This window comes from Vigna umbellata, chromosome 4, assembly GCF_029865625.1.
Source record: "Vigna umbellata cultivar VRB3 chromosome 4, Vumbellata_1.0, whole genome shotgun sequence".
In the NCBI taxonomy this organism is placed as follows: domain Eukaryota; kingdom Viridiplantae; phylum Streptophyta; class Magnoliopsida; order Fabales; family Fabaceae; genus Vigna; species Vigna umbellata.
This window is the reverse complement of record NC_142168.1, coordinates 7,152,725-7,172,452: the sequence shown is the minus strand read 5'-3', so window position 1 is coordinate 7,172,452 and position 19,728 is coordinate 7,152,725. Positions and strand designations below refer to the sequence as shown.

At 37.0% G+C, this 19,728-nt stretch overlaps 1 protein-coding gene across 1 annotated transcript; it reads right to left on the bottom strand.

The window, feature by feature from the left end:
- Positions 1-5,371: 5,371 nt before the first annotated feature.
- On the bottom strand, positions 5,372-17,639 carry LOC124827366 (chromatin remodeling ATPase BRAHMA-like). Its single transcript, XM_047300397.2, has 15 exons — positions 17,259-17,639; positions 16,984-17,171; positions 13,541-14,833; positions 12,076-13,395; positions 11,762-11,874; positions 11,430-11,517; positions 11,255-11,341; positions 10,962-11,054; positions 10,791-10,874; positions 10,512-10,715; positions 9,155-9,397; positions 7,549-9,081; positions 6,908-7,444; positions 6,407-6,658; positions 5,372-6,136 (listed from the first exon to the last, which is right to left on the bottom strand). The coding sequence occupies exons 2-15, from the start codon at positions 17,146-17,148 to the stop codon at positions 5,540-5,542; spliced, it is 6,609 nt and encodes a 2,202-aa protein (XP_047156353.1). The 5' UTR covers positions 17,149-17,171; positions 17,259-17,639; the 3' UTR covers positions 5,372-5,539.
- Positions 17,640-19,728: the final 2,089 nt, after the last annotated feature.

The window sequence follows — 19,728 nt, the reverse complement described above, 5'->3', positions numbered from 1 at the left end:
GAAATTGAGTTCCATTGACTAAGTATTTTTGACAAACGTGTTAAAGTTAAAAGGTATACAGAATATCCTCATAAACCTTCACAATCAAGCATGGTTTGCTTTGGATAGACGTGCAGTACACATAAATCTTATAACAAAATATAAAAAATTCATAAACAAATATTTCTTGTCATCAAATGGCAACGATTCATGCTCTTTTATGTCTAAATTATTCATTATCTATATCGTATTGTTCTTTATATTTTTTTAGTCACATTTTATTTCAAATTTTCTGCTAATAATTTAAAAAATAAATAGATTGTGTATAGTATGATATCTAGGCCGAACGGTTAGCATCCAAGATCGATCGGTCTATCTACTTTAGCAGCGCTCATCGACAACAACGCTCGTCAGCATGACCACAAACCGCAACAGCGCTCATCAACCAGACAACGCTCGTCAGCCAAGTCAAACCGCGACAACGCTCGTCAGTTATGTAGATAGCGAACGGTCATACACTAAGCATCGTTCGGTCATACACTCAGCACCGTTCGGTCACCACTAACAGTCAAAGATATCTAATTAAAAGATATTCATAAAGTTGTTTATGAGCAACCGCCCGGATTTTAAGGGAAATCTGTTTTCAACCGCCCGAATTTTAAGGTAAGTCTGTTTGGCTTGTGACAACTTATAAATACAAGGTCAGGGATATCAACCAGGTAAGCTCAATTCACACTCCAAAACATTCCATTTACATTCTACTCATGCTCTACTGAGTTCATAATACTCAATTACCATAATATCCATTTGTGAGCAACAGCTCCTTCAACAGACGTCTAACTTGAGCGTGGAGTGCCTTTTGCAGGTATCTCCCTCCTCGGCTCGGACTTGAAGAACTTGGAGCAGGAGATTCAGAGGTCAGGAGAAGGAAAGCCACGTCAGAAAGTTTAGTGTCTCAGTCCCACAAAAATATCCACCGAAACATTTTGGCGCCCATCGTGGGGCCGAGAGCAAGCAGAAGAAGCCCAAATGGTGATCACGAGGAGCATGGATGAACAGCAGAATACCAGAGATTTAATAGAAGAAATGCAAGCACAGATACAAGCCCAGGCAAGAACCATACAGGCACAAGCGCAAGCACAACATGAGTTGCAGCGAAAGCATGCAGAGGAGATTACGGCGCTTAGGGTGAAACGAGCCCGTACTGAGCGGACCGCCTCAAACCAGGAGAATGAAAACGAGAGAAGTCGTAATCGGCAACCATCCCAGCACACCAACCTGAACGGTCGAGGAAGGAGAGAACCATCGCCCCTTCAAATCGTTCAGCCTAACAGTTTACTCCCTTTTACGGCAAACATCATACAAACTCCAATCTCGGATAAGAAACCTCCTACATTAGAGAAGTATGATGGCTCAACAGATCCCGACAATCATCTCAGGATCTTTACCAACGCAATGGCGTTCTACACGGACAATGATCCGGTCATATGCAGAGCTTTTTCCTTATCACTCAAGGACGAGGCATTGGAGTGGTATAACACTCTTCCCCCAAACACAGTGGATTGCTTCACCACCGCAGAAACCCTCTTCAAAAGGCAATACGCCTCCAATAAAAAACAAGAGATAATCCCGGCGGAATTGGTAAGCACTAAACAGGAGAAAGGGGAAACTTTAAAGGCCTTCATGAAAAGATACAACGAAACCGCACGGCGGGTTAAAGAGGTTAGTCACTCTTTTATTATTAACAATTTGCCTTCATGCCTGAGACCAGGATATTTTGCTGAAAAATTATATGCGCGACCACCAAAAATTATGGAAGAACTCCAAGAAAGAGTAACTGAGTTCATCCGTATGGAGGACATGCGAATCTCACAAAGAAAGAAACAACAAGAAATATCTACAAGTGGAAGCAAGAAAGAAGGCAGGTAGTCATTCAACAGTAGTGACGGGAATGAAGGTACGTTTCACAAGGATTTCGTCCGAACACCCAGGTATTAACATTACACTCCCCTCAACACACCCAGGGTAAAAGTTCTTGAGGAAGCTCTAAATACTGAACTTCTTACAATTCGGAAAAAGTCTTCTCCAAAAGACGCTGACGAAAGGAAAAGTTGTCGGTTTCATATAAACCGAGGACATACTATAGAGGAATGTGATGCATTAAAGGATGAGATAGAAAGGCTCTTCCGAGGGAGGCATCTGCAGAGATTTGTAGAAGAAAGAACCCGAACAAAAAGTCCTACTAGAAAAAAAAGTCTCAGCATAGAGAAACCGAATGGTCATATCAAAGGACCGAACGAAGACACAGGCGAAGTCGTAGCCGTAGTCAGAGCCCTTACCACTCAGTTCTGGGCTGTATCGACTAAAACAGATGATAAAAATTCCTTCCTAACATGTGACGTGCAACAAATCTCAAAGTTTACGTGAACATTACTATCATGCTTATTTCAATTTCTTAAGGCATAGACTTTTGTTGTTTAAATTCTTTTGTTGGAATAAAACGTTTATGACACTGCCATCACACTTTATCAAATGCATTTGACCGTTCGGCCTTACATGTATTCAGCCATTCGGCATCCCATGCATTCGATTCCATCATTCGGCCTCACAGGCGCTCGGCCGTCAGGCCTCACAGGCGTTCTGCCATCCGGCCTCACAAGCGCTCGGTCATCCGGTCTCACAGGCGCTCGGTCCCATTGGCTTCACGGATACTTGACCAATTGGCCTTACAGGGTCGTCCACAAAACTCAGGGAACGTTCAAAATCGAACGGCAAAAACAGTCGCCCATGGACTATAAATCAAAGAGAGTCCTCCATGGACTATAAATCAAAGATAGTCCCCCATGGACTATAAATCAAAGACAGTCCCCCATGGACTATAAACCGAGCAGTAAAGATAGTCCCCCATGGACTATAAACTGAGCGATAACGACAGTCCTCCCAAGACTATATAAACCAAGCGGTGAAGACAGTCCCTCATGGACTATCATCCGAATGATAAAGGCATTTCCCCGACGAACGCTCGCTCATACGCATTCACAAGTACACGGCCATTCGGGCTCAAAAGTGCTCAAAAGTGCTCAGTCATGTAGCCTCACAAGTACTAGACCGTTCGGCTTCACAAACATTCGACCATTTGGTCCAAAAAGTATTCAGCCAGTCGACTTCATATTGCAGGTAAACAAAAGGCTATCAAAGTCACTAGTCAACATAGGGAAAAAGTTCTAAAAAGAACTCGCATCACAAGCCGATCGACCAATAGAACACGGACTACCTTCCCCAAGCTCATATAAGTCCTATACTTAACCTTGGTAAAGCCAAACGGTTAACACGGACTTGGGGGGCATTATGTATAGTATGATATCTAGGCCGAACAGTTAGCATCCAAGATCGATCGGTCTATCTACTGTAGCAGCGCTCATCGACAACAACGCTCGTCAGCACGACCACAAACCGCAACAGCGCTCGTCAACCAGACAACGCTCGTCAGCCAGGTCAAACCGCGACAACTCTCGTTAGTTATGTAGATACCGAACGGTCATACACTCGGCACCATTCGGTCATCACTAACAATCAAAGATATCTGATTAAAAGATATTCATAAAGTTGTTTATGAGCAACCACCCGAATTTTAAGGGAAATCTGTTTTCAACCGCCCGGATTTTAAGGTAAGTCTGTTTAGCTTGTGACAACTTATAAATACAAGGTCAGGGACATCAACCAGGTAGGCTCAATTCACACTCCAAAACATTCCATTTACATTCTACTCATGCTCTACTGAGTTCATAATACTCAAGGCTTAATACCCTATTTTGTCCCCAGTTTCGCTCGACAATATCAAATTAGTTCATCCTTTAAAACGTGCGTCAATTACGTCCTTACTTAATAAAATTTATGTCAACGAAATCCCTTTCGTTAAATCCGTACAAACGGCGTTAATAGAAGAGAGAGAGAAATAATTAACGTCGTTTGTACGGATTTAACAGAAGGGATTTCATTGATATAAATTTTATTAAGTAAGGATGTAATTGACGCACGTTTTAAAGGATGGACTAATTTAATATTGTCAAGCGAAACTGGAGACAAAATAGGGTATTAAGCCTAATACTCAATTACCATAATATCCATTTGTGAGCAATAGCTCCTTCAACTGACGCCTAACTTAAGTGTCGGAGTGCCTTTTGCAGGTACCTCCCCCCTCGGCTCAGACTTGAAGAACTTGGAGCAGGAGATTCAGAGGTCAGGAAAAGGAAAGCCACGTCAAAAAGGTTAGTGTCTCGATCCCAAAAAATATCCACAGAAGATCATCACGACTAGGTGGTTGTAGCTTTCAAGTTTTCGAACTTAAACAGGAAAGAAATAGAGTTATCTAAGTAAAAGAAGTTGACATGGTTTGAAAATAATTTTAATTTGCCTTTATAAATTAAACTTATAGTTTTACTTTAAGTAAATAGTTTACAATGTAATGTAAAATACTTTTACATTATCATTTAATTGTAATAAGTTTGGTGATTTTTGAAGAAATTTTTTTAAAGTCATATTTATAATTCTTTAAGTTTTTACAAAATATTTTATCCTTTTATAATATTTTGTCGGGTGTTGTTTATCTTTCTTTTGTTAATTTGATATATTTTCATTTCAAATTACGGTTCATCCATATTTGTCCTTATATAATGAAAAATGTTAAGTTAGGCATTTTAATCAATTAATCCGTATAGTTTTATGTCTAAAGAGCCGTAGGAAAATAGATTTTTGTGTAACTTAACTTTACAAAATTAATATGTAAGATAAAATTTATACCTACTGATATATTATAATTTAAAATTACTCTAAGAATTATTTAATACACCTCATAACGTTGAGTATTGGACTTCTCTAGTATGAGATTAAGCGAAATGATGACACAAAGTCCAACACCTTAGAACAGATTTTGAATATCATTATAGAAACGGTGTTATCGGTTGGGTGAAATACCAATATGTATAAGTTTGACTTCAAAGTATAAATGTTTTCTAACTTGAATCACATCAGATTTCATGATATAATAAGGATCCTATACATACTTTCTTTCTAAACTAAGATATTGGCCAACTTAAAAATGACTAGAGTAATACGACTGAAAATTTGATATCAACATCCCCTATAAGACATTTTTAGCTCAAAAACACCAACAAAATTTCTCCAATCTAATTTGTTTTGTTGTCTTCCCCAGCTTAGAAACAAGTAAAAAGTTACTAGTTTACGAATTTGATATAAGACATAATGATTGGGAAGAGTAAGTGTAGCTTGTGGAGATTGATCCTTGTATGGCATACTATGAACCAAGATGTTACTATACAAGACATTCATGATGGGGTATCTAAAGAGAAGCGTCACCTGCAAGATGCAGATATCCAAAGAAAAAAAACTGTTGAGCATTGTAATTTAAGGCATTGATTGAGGTAGCTATAGAATACAATTGAAGAACTAACTCTATATTAACAGAGAGTATGGGCTAACTAAAGCTGTTCCTGAAAAAACTAGTACCAATAAACCTACCATCTTTTGTCTCCTTAAAAATCTACATATGGCTTGGTCTCCTCTTCCCAGAATCTGTTCTCAAACGCTTTACAGGGTTTGCCCAACCAACTGACCCAGCAGACCCATTTGAGTGTTGAGATGGTTGACTACCCCATCTACCATCCTTTGGGGTTGAACCTGATCCTGGACTTCTTATAGCACAAGGTGGAGAAACAGGACATGCTGATCCACTCCTTCCCTTCCCCAATGTCTTTTCTCTGTCATTTCTTTTCTTCTTGCACACAACCAACTGACCTGGATGAGTGAGCATTGGAGGATTATCCTGCTGAGGTTGCTCACGTGCACTGCTGCTACCACTTCCAGTTTTTGACTCCTTCAAATGACCTTTGAACCTGCTGCTTTCGCCATTAGAAGCTGCCAACTTCTGTGAAGGGATTGGATCGGTTTCCACATCATTGGTCGCTCTGTGCCTTTTGCTGGGGCCAACTGTCACTTGCCTTGGAGATGCGGTGGTCCCGGCAGGAATTTGGCTGGAGAAAGAAATTGCACTTCTTGCTTCTCCAAAATCTGTATTTGGGAACGCAATTTTCAGGATATCAAAGAATAGATCATGAACCTTCCTTGCTTCAGATCTCACCTGCAAATAATGATCATTCAGAACTTTTTAACAGTTACAAAAATGGAGATCGTATGAACAATCCTAGTCTATATTAATTTCAGGTCCTTTGAATTGTGAACGGAAAATCAGAGCTGCACACACACACACACACACACACATATATATATATATATATGTGTGTGTGTGTATATAGTATATATATATATATATACATAAATTTTCCAAATACTGTTTAGTCAGATTTTGTTTCCTTCACTTTGTATAATTAACACGGATAAGAAATCTCACCTCATATGAATATCCATAGAAATGCATTGAACCCCTCAACATAAACTGTACATCAAACACGAGCTCCATTACTCCGGTGTAATCCATTCTATCAATCCGCTGGTCAATCTTCCGTAAATCCAACAGACTACTCCCAGATCCACCCGCATACCCAGAATTCTCAATCCTCTTCCATAAATCTGTTAGCAAAGGTACAATCTGATGGCCTTCCTTGTCTATTTTCCTTTGGAGCTTGCTAATTACATTCTTGCACTGCATGTGAACAAGTTGTGACGTCATATATTTTACATTAGAAACCTACAAGAAAAATCTCCAACATGGTTTATTTAACGTGTTTAGATGAAGTTCCATAGCCAACAGAAAATTAAATTAATATTTTATTCTAATTAAGCTTCAGATTAATAATGGTTCCCTCTTGCAGTCCGTGTAACATGCAGTGAAGTATGAAAAACAAACAACCATGGCAGGAAATAAGTTAACATTAGTCGCATAATGACATACTCCTCTTTGGATTATCTCAGTCGTCCTACTGCCATGAACTGAAGATCCATTTGAATTTAGAGGCTTCCCCTCCCAACTTTCTCTAGGGTGTTCACCATCATCAGAAGGACCAGATGAGCAATTCAAACGATTAGACTGAGGTGACCCATGTAATTTGGATGTATTAGCTGCTTTCCTTGAAGGTAACTTTTGCTTGTTTTTTAATGATGTTGCATTCTTATCATGCTTGCCGGCATTGTTGTCTACAAATGATTTTGATTCCGTATCAATCCTTGTTTGCATTTGATATTTATAGTCTGCCAAAAGAGATGATTCTCCCCGTTGAAGAGATTTCATCTCACTGCCAGACTTGTCCTCAAGCCTTTCCACAGCTTGGCGGGGACGAACACGAAGACTACGCTTGCGCTTAATCTTGGGTTTCTGCAAAACTTGTTCATCTTCCCCCTCATCTCGTTCATGAATCCAACTTCCTGATTGTTGATGATCAATGTGAGAATCACCTGATACTGCAATTTCCCCTTCTTCCAAGTCGTCTCCCTTGCAAAAGTTATCAAAAGATATTTAATCAAAATGAAACATATGACAAAGAAGCCCCAAACAAAATAATAAAATAATCAAAATACAAAAGAAAGTCCACGTACCATAATTTTTGAAATGGAGCTTGGCCTGGCATCCAATGCGGAGAGAGAACCAAATTTCTGAGCAGAAACTGAAGGTGAAACTGTTTGCACCAATCTTTGATTGTCAGAGGATGATCCTGAGGAACCAGCCTCTTCAGCCACATGATTATGCCTAGCATTTTCTGAAGAACGAGCAATTTCATATCCAGCATCAGAAGTTAAACCATCCTCTTCCAATTGATGTCCATCAGCTCCACTATAAACATCATCTTCAAACTCTCCAATCTCCCCTTCTTGTGCAGAATACTCATTTCTGTCTTCAGAGCTTGCTTCAGAATATTCTCCATTTTCATCTTCCAACTCTTTATAATTAGGATGTTTTTTTCCCTTGGGCCGTCCCCTTCTCCTTTCTGAGCCCACCTCACTGTCCACACCAACACTACCACCCAATAAAATGTTCTTTGATGGTCTTTTAGACAAAGAAGCAATAGCAGCATTCACTTCTCTTGTATTGGCTCGAAGCCACTGAGGCACCTCATCATGTTGCATCATCTCCTCAGGCCAATCCAGTTCTTCATCCATTTGATCAAACAACTCCACTTCCTCATCACTCCTGGCAATCATGCGATTTACCTCCTGAAGAGAAGGAACATTGTGGACATTTTCTTGATACCTTTCTTCATCATGTAACAATGTCTCTAAAGTCAAACGCCTCTCTTCATGTGTTGTCCTTTGATCAAAACGTCCAGCATTGATAACCTCATCGGCCATATCTATCTTGTATTGTTGAATATTGTTCCTTATGAGGCTCTCAACTGATCCTATATAACGATCCTTACCCACAAATTCATCCTCCATATCGACAGTGCCTCCACTTCTCAGTTCATCCTCCTTCTGATGGCTAGAGATTTTGTCAACAACAGCCTCCATGTAGATAACTCTGACTTCTCTTTTCTGTCCAATACGATGAGCTCTGGCCACAGCCTGCTCCTCATTTTTCGGGTTAGGATCAGGATCATAAATAACAACTGTGTCAGCAGACTGAAGGTTAAGGCCTCTCCCAGCAGCTCGAATGCTAAGCAAGAAGATGAAACAGTCTGAATCAGGGCTATTAAAGTCCATTATAGCTGATTCACGGTCATCCAAATTAGTAGTCCCATCAATTCTTCTATACACAAACCTTCGCAGATTCAAGTAATCTTCCAATATGTCTAGAAGTTTTGTCATGGTACTGAACAGCAAAACTCGATGACCAGTTCTTTGAAGCTTTATAAGGATCCTATCCAGGATCCACAATTTCCCACAAGATTTTACAATTAAATTTGTAGATAAGTCATTAAATAATGGGTAATTAAGACATGGATGATTACAAGTTTTCCGCAACTCCATGCATCTGTTATTTAAAGTCTTGTACTCTTTTGCCTGGTAGAGTGGATTCTTTTGAATCTTAGATTCCTCACCCTCGGGATCAAGTCGAAGGGTACCCGTTGATTTGACCCAGTCATAAATGGCACTCTGCACAGCTGACATCTTACACCGTAAAACTATAGAGACCTACAATGCAGCACAGAGATTAGGATTGTAACACCAATAAGAGTAAAAGGTCAGGGAAGAGTCCAAATCAAACCTTTGGTGGTAGTGAACCCTCAACTTCTTCAACACGACGCCTGAGCATGAAAGGCTCAAGAATTTGATGAAGTCGATGGATAATGATAACTTTTTTCTCAGTCTCAAGCCAGTCATCTTCTGTATTTTGAGTGGAACCTTCCTTTTGAAATGGCTTTGAGAACCAATCATTAAAGGCTTTCTTGTTGTCAAAAACCTCTGGAAGAAGTAAATTTAAAAGCGACCACAGTTCTTTCAAATCATTCTGCAGAGAAATTTACATAATTAAATTTTTTTATCAAGATTTGTAATGCAGCATGTATCTAAATGATTTATCAATTGATGATCATTAAAGACATCTAAATGAAGTTAACATATAGAACATGAGTCAATATAATAACATGTATTTATTGAAGCAAGACATGAATTATTAGTAAGAGGACATTGACTAAATTCCAGCAACAACAAAATGACCATGGCTAGAATAATGACGTATACTTGACCAAATTTCAGCAACAACAAAATGACCATGGCTAGAATAATGACATATACTTGACCAAAGGTTGTGGATACAACACAAGGTACCCAAGTCAAGATTTCAGCTGTTACCAAATTAACAACATTCAAGTTTTGATCCAAAAAAAAAAAGTCTTGATAAGGTGCTACTAGACCCAAACCCCAGCTTGGCAAGACAAGGATTTGTCATCTGTTAGATCTGAATCTAGCCTCATCAGGTAATTTGGCTCCTCTTGAAAAGGAATTTACCAATTAAAGCCATTCATATAAACATATAACAAAAAACGTATCTCAAAATAGTCTAAGCAAAGGTTAAGAGCTGTGAAAAACTCTTAATTCATGGCAGAGGCCAGTTAAATGACCCAACAGTATTCACCAAGCAACAGCTTATAAGTGCCTTTGCCATCATAAATATTTTAAATTGTTAAAAGAACGTATAAAATTCTGCTACTGACAAACACTACTCCTAAAAGTTTAAACTGATAGGTAAAAAAGCATATGAATAATTTTATCATCTTTTAACGCTCCCCCTCACAAAAAAGACCTAAGGTAAATGTCAACTCCAACTTGTGCTGAAATTTTATTTAGAAGAATGGAGTGGCCCAAGTCTGAACTTATGACCAATTGGCCATAAAGGATATAATACATGTTCCAAGGAAAGAGACTTCCCAAAGCTAAAGCTATTAGTTGAAGGCACATGAATGTTTTAACATCCCCAATAATTACGAAGGGCAGAACAAGCTTGTACAACAAATGTGCAAACTTCAAGAATCGTGAAATTTGCTTGAATTGGGTCATAATAGACATTATGAGTACACAGGAAAATTACAGTAACTATGCATTTGTATCATAGCAAATTAGACCTGTAAAGGTGTTCCTGTCAGAAGCAGGCGTCTTTGACAACGATATCTATCAAGATCACGAGCTAGAACTGATTCCCTATCCTTCATTCTCTGTGCTTCATCGATTATTATATACTTCCAGTCAATTTTTGAAAGCCTCGACCGATCATACATGATGAACTCATAAGTAGTCACCAGGACATTAAATTTCATAGCCATAATCTCCTGCTCATATAACATAAGGAAATTCAGCAATGAACATTAAATTACCCATAAATTAATGAGCACTGGCACACTTACTTGTGAATATAACTTTGACCGGTAATCCTTCCCTCCAGCATAAAAAATGCATGACACAGATGGTAACCAAGTATGCAACTCACTCTGCATAGTGGACAAAAGTTTTTGTGATTAGAAGGGACACTTGATAACAAAAAAAATATCACTGAAATGAAAGAGTGGAAAGATCACCTTCCAGTTAACCATAACAGCATTTGGGACTATTATAAGATGTGGGCCATAGTTTCCTTTAAACTCCATCAAATAGGCAATTAATGCCATAACCTGGACAGAGAAAAACTACTTGTTTTCAAGAGGTTCATATAACCATCACAGCAAATATCATGAAAATAAAAGGAGTATTCTTTATACATCAACTTCACATAATGCAACAAACTTGAATATGAATTGTAAAATCCCTCATATTGAAAGAACATCAGAGATTTTGTTCAGGTTTTAATACCACAGGAAATCATAATACTAACCTGCACAGTTTTTCCAAGACCCATCTCATCTGCCAAAATTCCATTTAATTTGTTGTTATACAAGGAAAGCATCCATTGCAAACCAACCTTCAAATATAACATGTCAAATACTTAAAAGCTTAGTCCAAAAGAAAATAAGCAATTAGAGACAATTTCAACAAACTTAGCAACCTACCAACTGATAGTCTCTAAGTGTTCCAGCACGCAACATTGATGGTTGACGTACAACCTTCTCACTCACTGCATGAGCAAGGCTGTAATACCTGGCATGTGGCAAAAAATGGTAAGCATCAGGAATCAGATGTATTATTATACAACCAACCAATGTACAAAAATCATAACTTGGATAAACAATATCAAAGAGTTACAATTACAATAAATGTTACAATTAGACAGTTGGCACATTTTGAGATAGCATCAAGCTGTAAAAATACACCTGACCTCAAGTTTCATTATGCCAAAAGCACAAAAACTCAAAGTACACAAAAAAAAATGAGTAACACTTACTTGTTGACAGAGGAACTGTCCTTAGGGGCGTTCATCTCCATAAAACGATTTCTAATCATCACTTCTTCTCCAGCACAAGCTGCTGCGGCTCTGACTTCTTCTTCGGAAAGACCCTTTAGCCATAAAATGTATAATGCGATGAATGATTAATAGAGCACTTCAAACAATATGAAAAGTACATTAAAATACATAAAAAAAACAGACACCACAAACTAATTGTACAAACTAAAGAAACACAGGAACACAAAAATAAAGGTTCTCCCAGGCCACTGGATTTTATTTTATTTTAATGAGAGGAGATTGATGAACCATGCCTGCAATCGTGCAGCAGCTGCAGCAGCTTTGGCAGCCTCCTCCACTTCCTGTTGATTCTTAGCAGTTGTTATCTTACTTCCTAATTTATGGAGATACTCTTCAGTCTGGGTTAAAAAAGTTGAGAGGACAGCATATCTCTCCGCAGCATCCCCTTGGATGTTAGTCTGCTGCTCCAGCAACATCTCCCTATATCTGTCAACATCATTGTTTTTCAAGGCTTCCATCCTTTTATTTCTGTCATCATCCTTACGTTTTGAGAACTCTTTTAACATCCTTTCATGATATTTAGCCACTCCCCTGTTGCGAGCAGTACGGGCATCACGAATGGCCCAATGTGTTTCAAGAAGCTTCTTGCGCCACTGAAATATAGATTTCAGTTGCTTCTCCCTTAAAGCTCTCTGAGATGCCTGAACTTGTCTAGCAAGTTCCATACGCTGACGTTCACACAGTCTAACAAACTTCCGATATGGCCTATCCGGCATTGCCATTATCTCTTGTTGCTGTTGATCAATCTCGTCCCTTAAACGTGCCTGAAGATCTAAAAGACGAAGCTTTTTTCCTTCAATTTGCAACTTTAACACAAGATCTGGCCTAATTCTTTTCCTGTCTAAGTTTACTGCAAGCAAACCTTCAATCTTCCTTATATTCTCTGTCTTTCTCTTGGTAATGACCTCCATGCCTTCCTCAAACAGAAGTTCTTTCACATCATATGCCAGAGACAAATTGTTGTTGTTGTTGAGCATCATTGATGACCCAAAGGAATCATGTTTCCTGGTGAAGAAAGGAAAATCAAATAGGGGTCCATGGTATTTTCCGGTGGAAGCCATATCCTTTGCTTGGGCAACAGTGCTCGCCTGAGAAGGTTTATTAGGTTGCACTGTATCAGCTACAGAAGACTGGGGAGTAGCAACAGCTTTTCCCTTGTCTAATACTAACTCGTTTCTAACAGACGTTCTGTTAATTCCATGTTGATTTTCCTGATCAGACTTAGCAGAGCATACAACAGACTGCTGCTCTTCCCTTCCAGCAGATTCCTTTATCACAGGAGACGTGGCCTGCATATGAACTGCTGTTACAGGATTGCTCTCATCTCTCATAAAGGCTTCCTTCTTTGAAGAGATCTTTCCACTAATGGATGGCATATGCTGTGAATCTTTGGCATTGGCCTCATTCTGCCTTGGCTGTTCAGCCACAATATTTCCAGCAGATCTCTCTTGATTTTGTGCTCCTCCAGAATGAATTGGCTGCTGCACTTGCAAATCAAGAGGTGGTGGATTGATGGACCGAAGAAGTTCTTGGGGAAGTGCACCTTCTCCTTTCTATAAAAAACAGGAAAACTAAATCAGAGAGCACAATCTTCATTAAATATTATGCAGTTCATTTGCATTTCACAAGGTGTACATAAAGAGCACAAAAACACATAAACCAAGCAGCAAACAGAATGAAGGAAAGAAGATATTAAACCTTCAGACGCCGAAATGCTAGTATTTGTGCCTTAAGAACATGAAGCTGTTGTTTGGTGAAACCATTTCTTTGTTGAGGTGTCTGAGATGGCCCCGCTTGAGTTTTGGTGTAATTTCCTGATCCACCTTCATTTGACAAACCTCCACCCTGAGAAGCAGATTGGTTTAATTGCCTGATGTACTGCATTTTTGCAGGTTCTGGACAAGATGATGATGCTTTCGCATTCAGAGGATGATCTGCACCATTGTTCATGTTTGCTGAGGTCTGCTGTGGATGCATTCCATTTCCAGTTAGAACTGATTGCTTCAAAGATCCTTGAGTGTCTCTGCTATGAAGACTGAATTGCTGCACAGTCATGTCACTAGAGGTACTGGCTATACCAGCACTAATTGGTGGGCTCAAATGGTTGGGTGGAGCCATCTGCCTGCCTTTCCCAGAACCTGACTGTGCAGACACATCGCCAGATGAATTAGCACGTGCTGAACTTTCACTTGCCACTGCTGGAGAAGTAACCTGCTGGTTTGAAACAGGGACAGGTGATGACTGTGCACCTGAGTTAGTATCATTTACCTTCGGTTGTTGAACCATCCTTGATTGCATCAATGGAATAAGCTGAGCCATTAACTGAGCATTTGCAGGATGTGACATATCAATATTTTGTTCATGTGCCCATGCCTGCACAGCCCGCAATTGAGCAGACATTGCAATCTGGTTGTTCATAGTGTTTGAGATGTTCTGTTGATTTGCCAGAGCTTGCACAGGTCTTATAATGTTTCCAGGTACTATATTTCCAACAGCTGGTCCCTGACTTGAAGGATTTCCTTCACTCTTTCTAGCAGGTGCTAGCTGCTGCCCTTGCTCTACCCGTTTTTCCCCATGATTAAAATGGTCAGATGAATTTCTAGACGATGATGCTTGGGCATGATTTACTGCCTGCATGGACATAAGCTCCTGCATTTTCAGATTTCCCATTCGCATGTCCTGATCCTTTACAGATGAAGAGCCCAGCATTCCCATTTTAGGTTGCTGCATTGCCAAAGCAGACTTTTGTTGTGAAGCCTGCAGGGCATATTGAAAGTATGCTGCTTGTGCAGGATTTAGCATTTGCTGCTCAACACCTTGACCCTGGTTGGATCCATGCTGAGCTAGATCAACAAATTTCCGAGACTGTTGAGGCAGTTGCATGGAACTAGATGGGAAATTGTTACTCCCATATATTCCTTGAAGACCTGCTTGATATGCCAAAAACGCTTCATTCCCTTCAGGTTTTCTAAGCAGCTGCTGTTGAAATGACTGCACATGTACAAGGTTGAGTAAAGGACATTATTCCATAAGACAAATGATAAAAGGTTACCCAAAAAAAGCATAATTGCCATAATAACAATAATACTTGTTGTAAGATCCCAATCTGAATTTCATTGATGTCAAGACACACATGCAGGTACACACTTTTCACAGTAAAGCATATGATGAATTAGTTCCCAACACCCCACTTTTAACTTCATATCTAAAAAGGTGTGATGGAAATTTCATGGAGATTTATGCAGGCTGCTATTAACATGAATTACAGAAAAAACAACTTTGACCTATACACCGAAGTAACTATCATGAAATTAAAAATGAAATCATACTTTAAGTTATCACATATTCTGAAGTACCATTACCATAAATCATAAAGAAAATCAGTCATGTATTAATGATCATGCAATTTTGAGAAAGATGATGATACATCGATGATTTCTCCATTAAGACTGCATTTCATAAAAAATTATAACTCGACAAGATGCAGATGATACCAATTATTTAGCCTTCCTCTTTTGATAATATAGACGTACGTACCAGAACAGAGAGACAGTAAGAACAGTTAATACAAATTGAAAATAAGGAGAAGTTGACGAAATAACACTTGCTAGTTGCAACTATAGTTTATGTAGTTACAATACGCAATTAATCATTTCTTTACAGTTACGGCATTTACTCAACAGTTAAAGAGACTGGGAGAATTCATAATCCAGTATGTAGAAGATGACAAAACAACACCTTTTAGCTAGTTGCGACTGTAGATTATTTATTTACAATCCATAATTAATCAATGTCTTTAAACTTATATCGTTTACTCAATCGTTTACTCAACACATAAAGAAAGACTACAGGGAGAATTCGTAATCCACAGTAAATCAATATGCATAAATCTACAATAGCACCTGAAGATAATTAGAAAGTCCAAAGGAGTTCATTAGCCAGAAGATAAATCCCAAGTTTTATTGATGCTTCATTATCAATCATCACCAACACCTTTTAGCAAGTTAACACTGAAGCTTGTATAGTTAAAATTCATTATTAATCAGACATGTATAATGACAGAAGAAACAGATCAGAGAGGCAGCGAAACAGTTAATACAAACTGACAATACACAGAAGTTAATACAGAACCTTTTAACAAGTTGCAACTGTAGCTTGTTTGGTTACAATCCACAATTAATCAATGTCTTAACACTCAAAGCATTTACTCAACACATAAAGAAAGACCAAAGGGAGAATTCATAATCCAACGGAGTAATTCATCGTTCATAAATTTCAATAATAGCACCTGAAGAGAGTTCGAAAGTCAAAAAATAGTGTTCATTAGACCAGAACATAAACCCTGAGTTTTATTATCATTATGCTTCATTATCAATCATCAGAAACACCTTTTAGCAAGTTGTAACTGTTAAAATCCGTAAGTAATAATTGTCATGTACAATTTACTCAAGGAACAGAACGAGGGGAAAATTCATAATCCGGAGTAGTAAATAGTGAATATGAATTTCAACAATGGCACCTGAAAAGAGAATTAGAAAGGCAAAAGAGGGGTCCATAAAACAATAATATAAACCCCAAATTTTATTACCCTGATGATTCAGTATCAATCACCATCAACCTCGAAAAGGAAATACCGTAGCAAAGTGCAGAAAAAAAAAACAGACATGCAGAATAGTCAATGTTTCCTATAATTCAACATCACACACCCAAAAAAAACATAACAAAAAATAAAGGCAAAGACCAATTAGCAAAAAAATTAAAAGTCAACAGACGAGTGCATGCTGGCATAGGATGAAAAGGAAGCTAGATTGGAGTAGACAAACATCAACAGCAGAAAACTGCACCAATCATTTCTCCGGATTCAATGATTCCATCAGTTTCCATATGATGCTCCTTGAATGCCTTGAAAATGAATCGGGGAAGAAAAAGGAAAAAAAAACACAAACTCAACCAACTAACTAAACCCCAACACCAAGTGCATTAAATGCAAATTCCATCACAACCCATTTTTTCACACTCCCATGTGTTCCAAAATTCGAATTAGCAGCACAAGCAGGTAGTAGACTTCCCATCACTAGTAAAAAACAAACAATTCAACCAAATTTTCACAGAAATTTAGCTAAACCTATCAGAATCCGCACCTGCCTAGAACCTATCTGCTGTTGTTGTTGCTGCTGCTGCAATGACTCCAAGTGTGACGCCGCCGATGACGAAGAAGACGGCGAGGCACCCGCTGACGACGTCGATGCCGCCCGTCCCGCCGGATTCCGGCCCGGCCCACCACCGGGGCCGCCGCCAGATTGCATGCAACCACCCCAGAATTCACCACCTGCAAAAATCACCAAATTCAGATCACACCAACTGATCAAGCAACAAAAATAATTAAAGCTTCAAACTTTGTATAAAACAAAGATACCCAGAAATGGCAGAATCTCAGAATCCCTCCAAATGTGAAGAAAACCACATTTTTCCCTCCGATCCCAACGTTCAAAAAAATCTAATATTCTCTCTCTAGCTGCTGCTACTGACACCCACTTTCTCTCTCTAGAATCCGCAACTTTCGGGCAATTGGGGACAGATCTTTCCCTGCAGAGGACCGAACTTGACGGATTCGGTGATTCCACTGTTTGGGCCACACGCGATGTCGCAATTCACAGTCAAACCCTAAGGAAAAAATTATTTTTTTTCCAACTTTCATTTTTCTTTTCCATTTTATAAAAAAAAAAGTTAATTTCTTTTTTCCTCAGGTGGGTGACAAACCTTTCTCTTTCTGCCTCTCTGCTTTCTCACTCTCTGCAATTTATATGTCCCAACCCCTGCGGTTATATATTTACGGAAACTTGCAATTCACGTTGCCCTCCCTTCTTCTCACAATTACATCCAAAACCTACACTCATCACTCGTAACGCTCTCATTTTTTGTTTTAAAATGTTTCAGAAAATTTCAAAAAATAAAGTTCTGTCACAAACCAAACTTTAGGAAACGTATGCCAGCAAATTATTCTGTCTGCTTCTTTCAACTTTATTTAGAAAATCAATAATAATAAATTATTATGATTTTTAATATGTGTGGAAAAATTTATTTCGAAAAAGAGGAAGATGAAAAAAAAATTAATCAAATCCTTTATCATAAAAATAAATTATATATATAAGATACTAGAAATATATGAAAATGTAATTATGATTTTTTTGTCTGACAAAATTGTCTTAAAAAATTTTAAAGGTTTTGGAGCATTCTTCTCAATTTCATATCTTTGTGCACTTTTCTATTTTCTATGATTTCTATTACAGAATTTTTTTTCTCTTACTTTGTAGATAACTCTTACTTATAGCTATTTTTCGAATTGATATTAATGGAAATATATATATATATAATTAATTTTGAAATTTATGTTGTTATAGTTATTATATTCATAAGTTTATCTTTTTTTTTAGTATTAAATTTTTAATAATGTAAGTTCTTTACTTTTTCAATAAGTTTTTTACTTTTTCAATAAAATATATAATAAATATTTAAGTATATATATATATATATATATATATATATATATATATATATATATATTATTCAACTAGACATAAATTTTATATTCATTTAGCATGATAAATGACCTTTTATATAAATAAAAATAAGTGTAAAAATTGAAACTCGTACTTATCTTTCTTGGCCTCTTTATTTTTAATTAAAATAATTGTATAATGCATATGAGTGTCTACTTTTATAAGATACAGTTAAAATTAAATCACTCTTTAATAATCGTTTGATTTTAGAACTAACAAACACACCCATTAGAGTTCTCTATAACACAGGATGAAATTTTTTTTAAAAATTCAAGATTTTACATTAAAAACTTAATTACAAATAATACTAATAGATATTTTATCCAATATCATAATAGCATAAAAAAACTAATGAAAAGTGTAATATAAAATATATGTTTATTTAAGTATGTTTTTACTTTTGAAATATGTTTACATTTTACTTCGATTCTTAGCAAAATTAAAAATTAAAGAATTCTTACCTTTTATTCTCAAAAATCATTTTGTTCCATCTCTGAAAAATGGTTCTTCGTTCAAAACCTTCTATGAATCTTTCATAGTGGGTAATATATCAACTTAAGAGGCTAAATGTAATGATAATGGTAAAATAAAAAAATAAAAAACAAAATATAACCAAAAAAACAGTATAAATTGTATTAAAAAACGAAAGAAAAATAATAACATATTTCAATATATATACTTTTTAACATGTAATTTTCATAGAGTTACAAATATAGGATTCGGATTCAAGATTTAAATAAGAAAAAAAAAATCAGTCAATTCACGTTTTGATTATATTTACTAGAAGATGTATGCATATTAATATCGTATATAATTTTAAAACATGTTCTTTTAAAACGAAAATGCACATTGAGAGAAATATATAATTCTTTTAAAATTATTCATTACAAACTAATTTAGATTGTTAAGAAAGTAAAGTATATGAACATTTATTAGTATAATACTTAATTGGAAAAAGATATAATTATTAACTATATGGTGGGGCATTCAAGTTGAGGAAATTATCACTTTTAATAAGGAAGATTGAAATTTAAAAAAAAAATCATATTTTCTTATAACTTTTTCCGATAAAACCATTATTGTTTTAAGAAACATCAAATTGAGTTTTTGTTTTGTTGCATACAAGTAAATTAAAATTCATTGGAATAAAATTTTCAGATATAATAAATTTTCGATCATGTATTCCTGAATTGACAGTTTTATTTAAAACATTGTGGAATGTTAAATGTGAGTAAGTACTTCTTTTAATAGAGATTTCAACGTTTATTCATGTTCACATATTTATTAAAAGTAATGTATAATGTAATTATGGAACGTTTGTTTGTA

Excerpts from the sequence above, each read along its gene's own strand:
- LOC124827366 (XM_047300397.2), bottom strand. The coding sequence starts at position 17,148 with ATGCAATCTGGCGGCGGCCCCGGTGGTGGGCCGGGCCGGAATCCGGCG. Across the intron at positions 10,875-10,961 it reads CTGTTATGGTTAACTGGAAG|AGTGAGTTGCATACTTGGTT; the intron begins GTGATCTTTCCA and ends TCCACTATGCAG. Across the intron at positions 6,137-6,406 it reads TCTATGGATATTCATATGAG|GTGAGATCTGAAGCAAGGAA; the intron begins GTGAGATTTCTT and ends CATTATTTGCAG.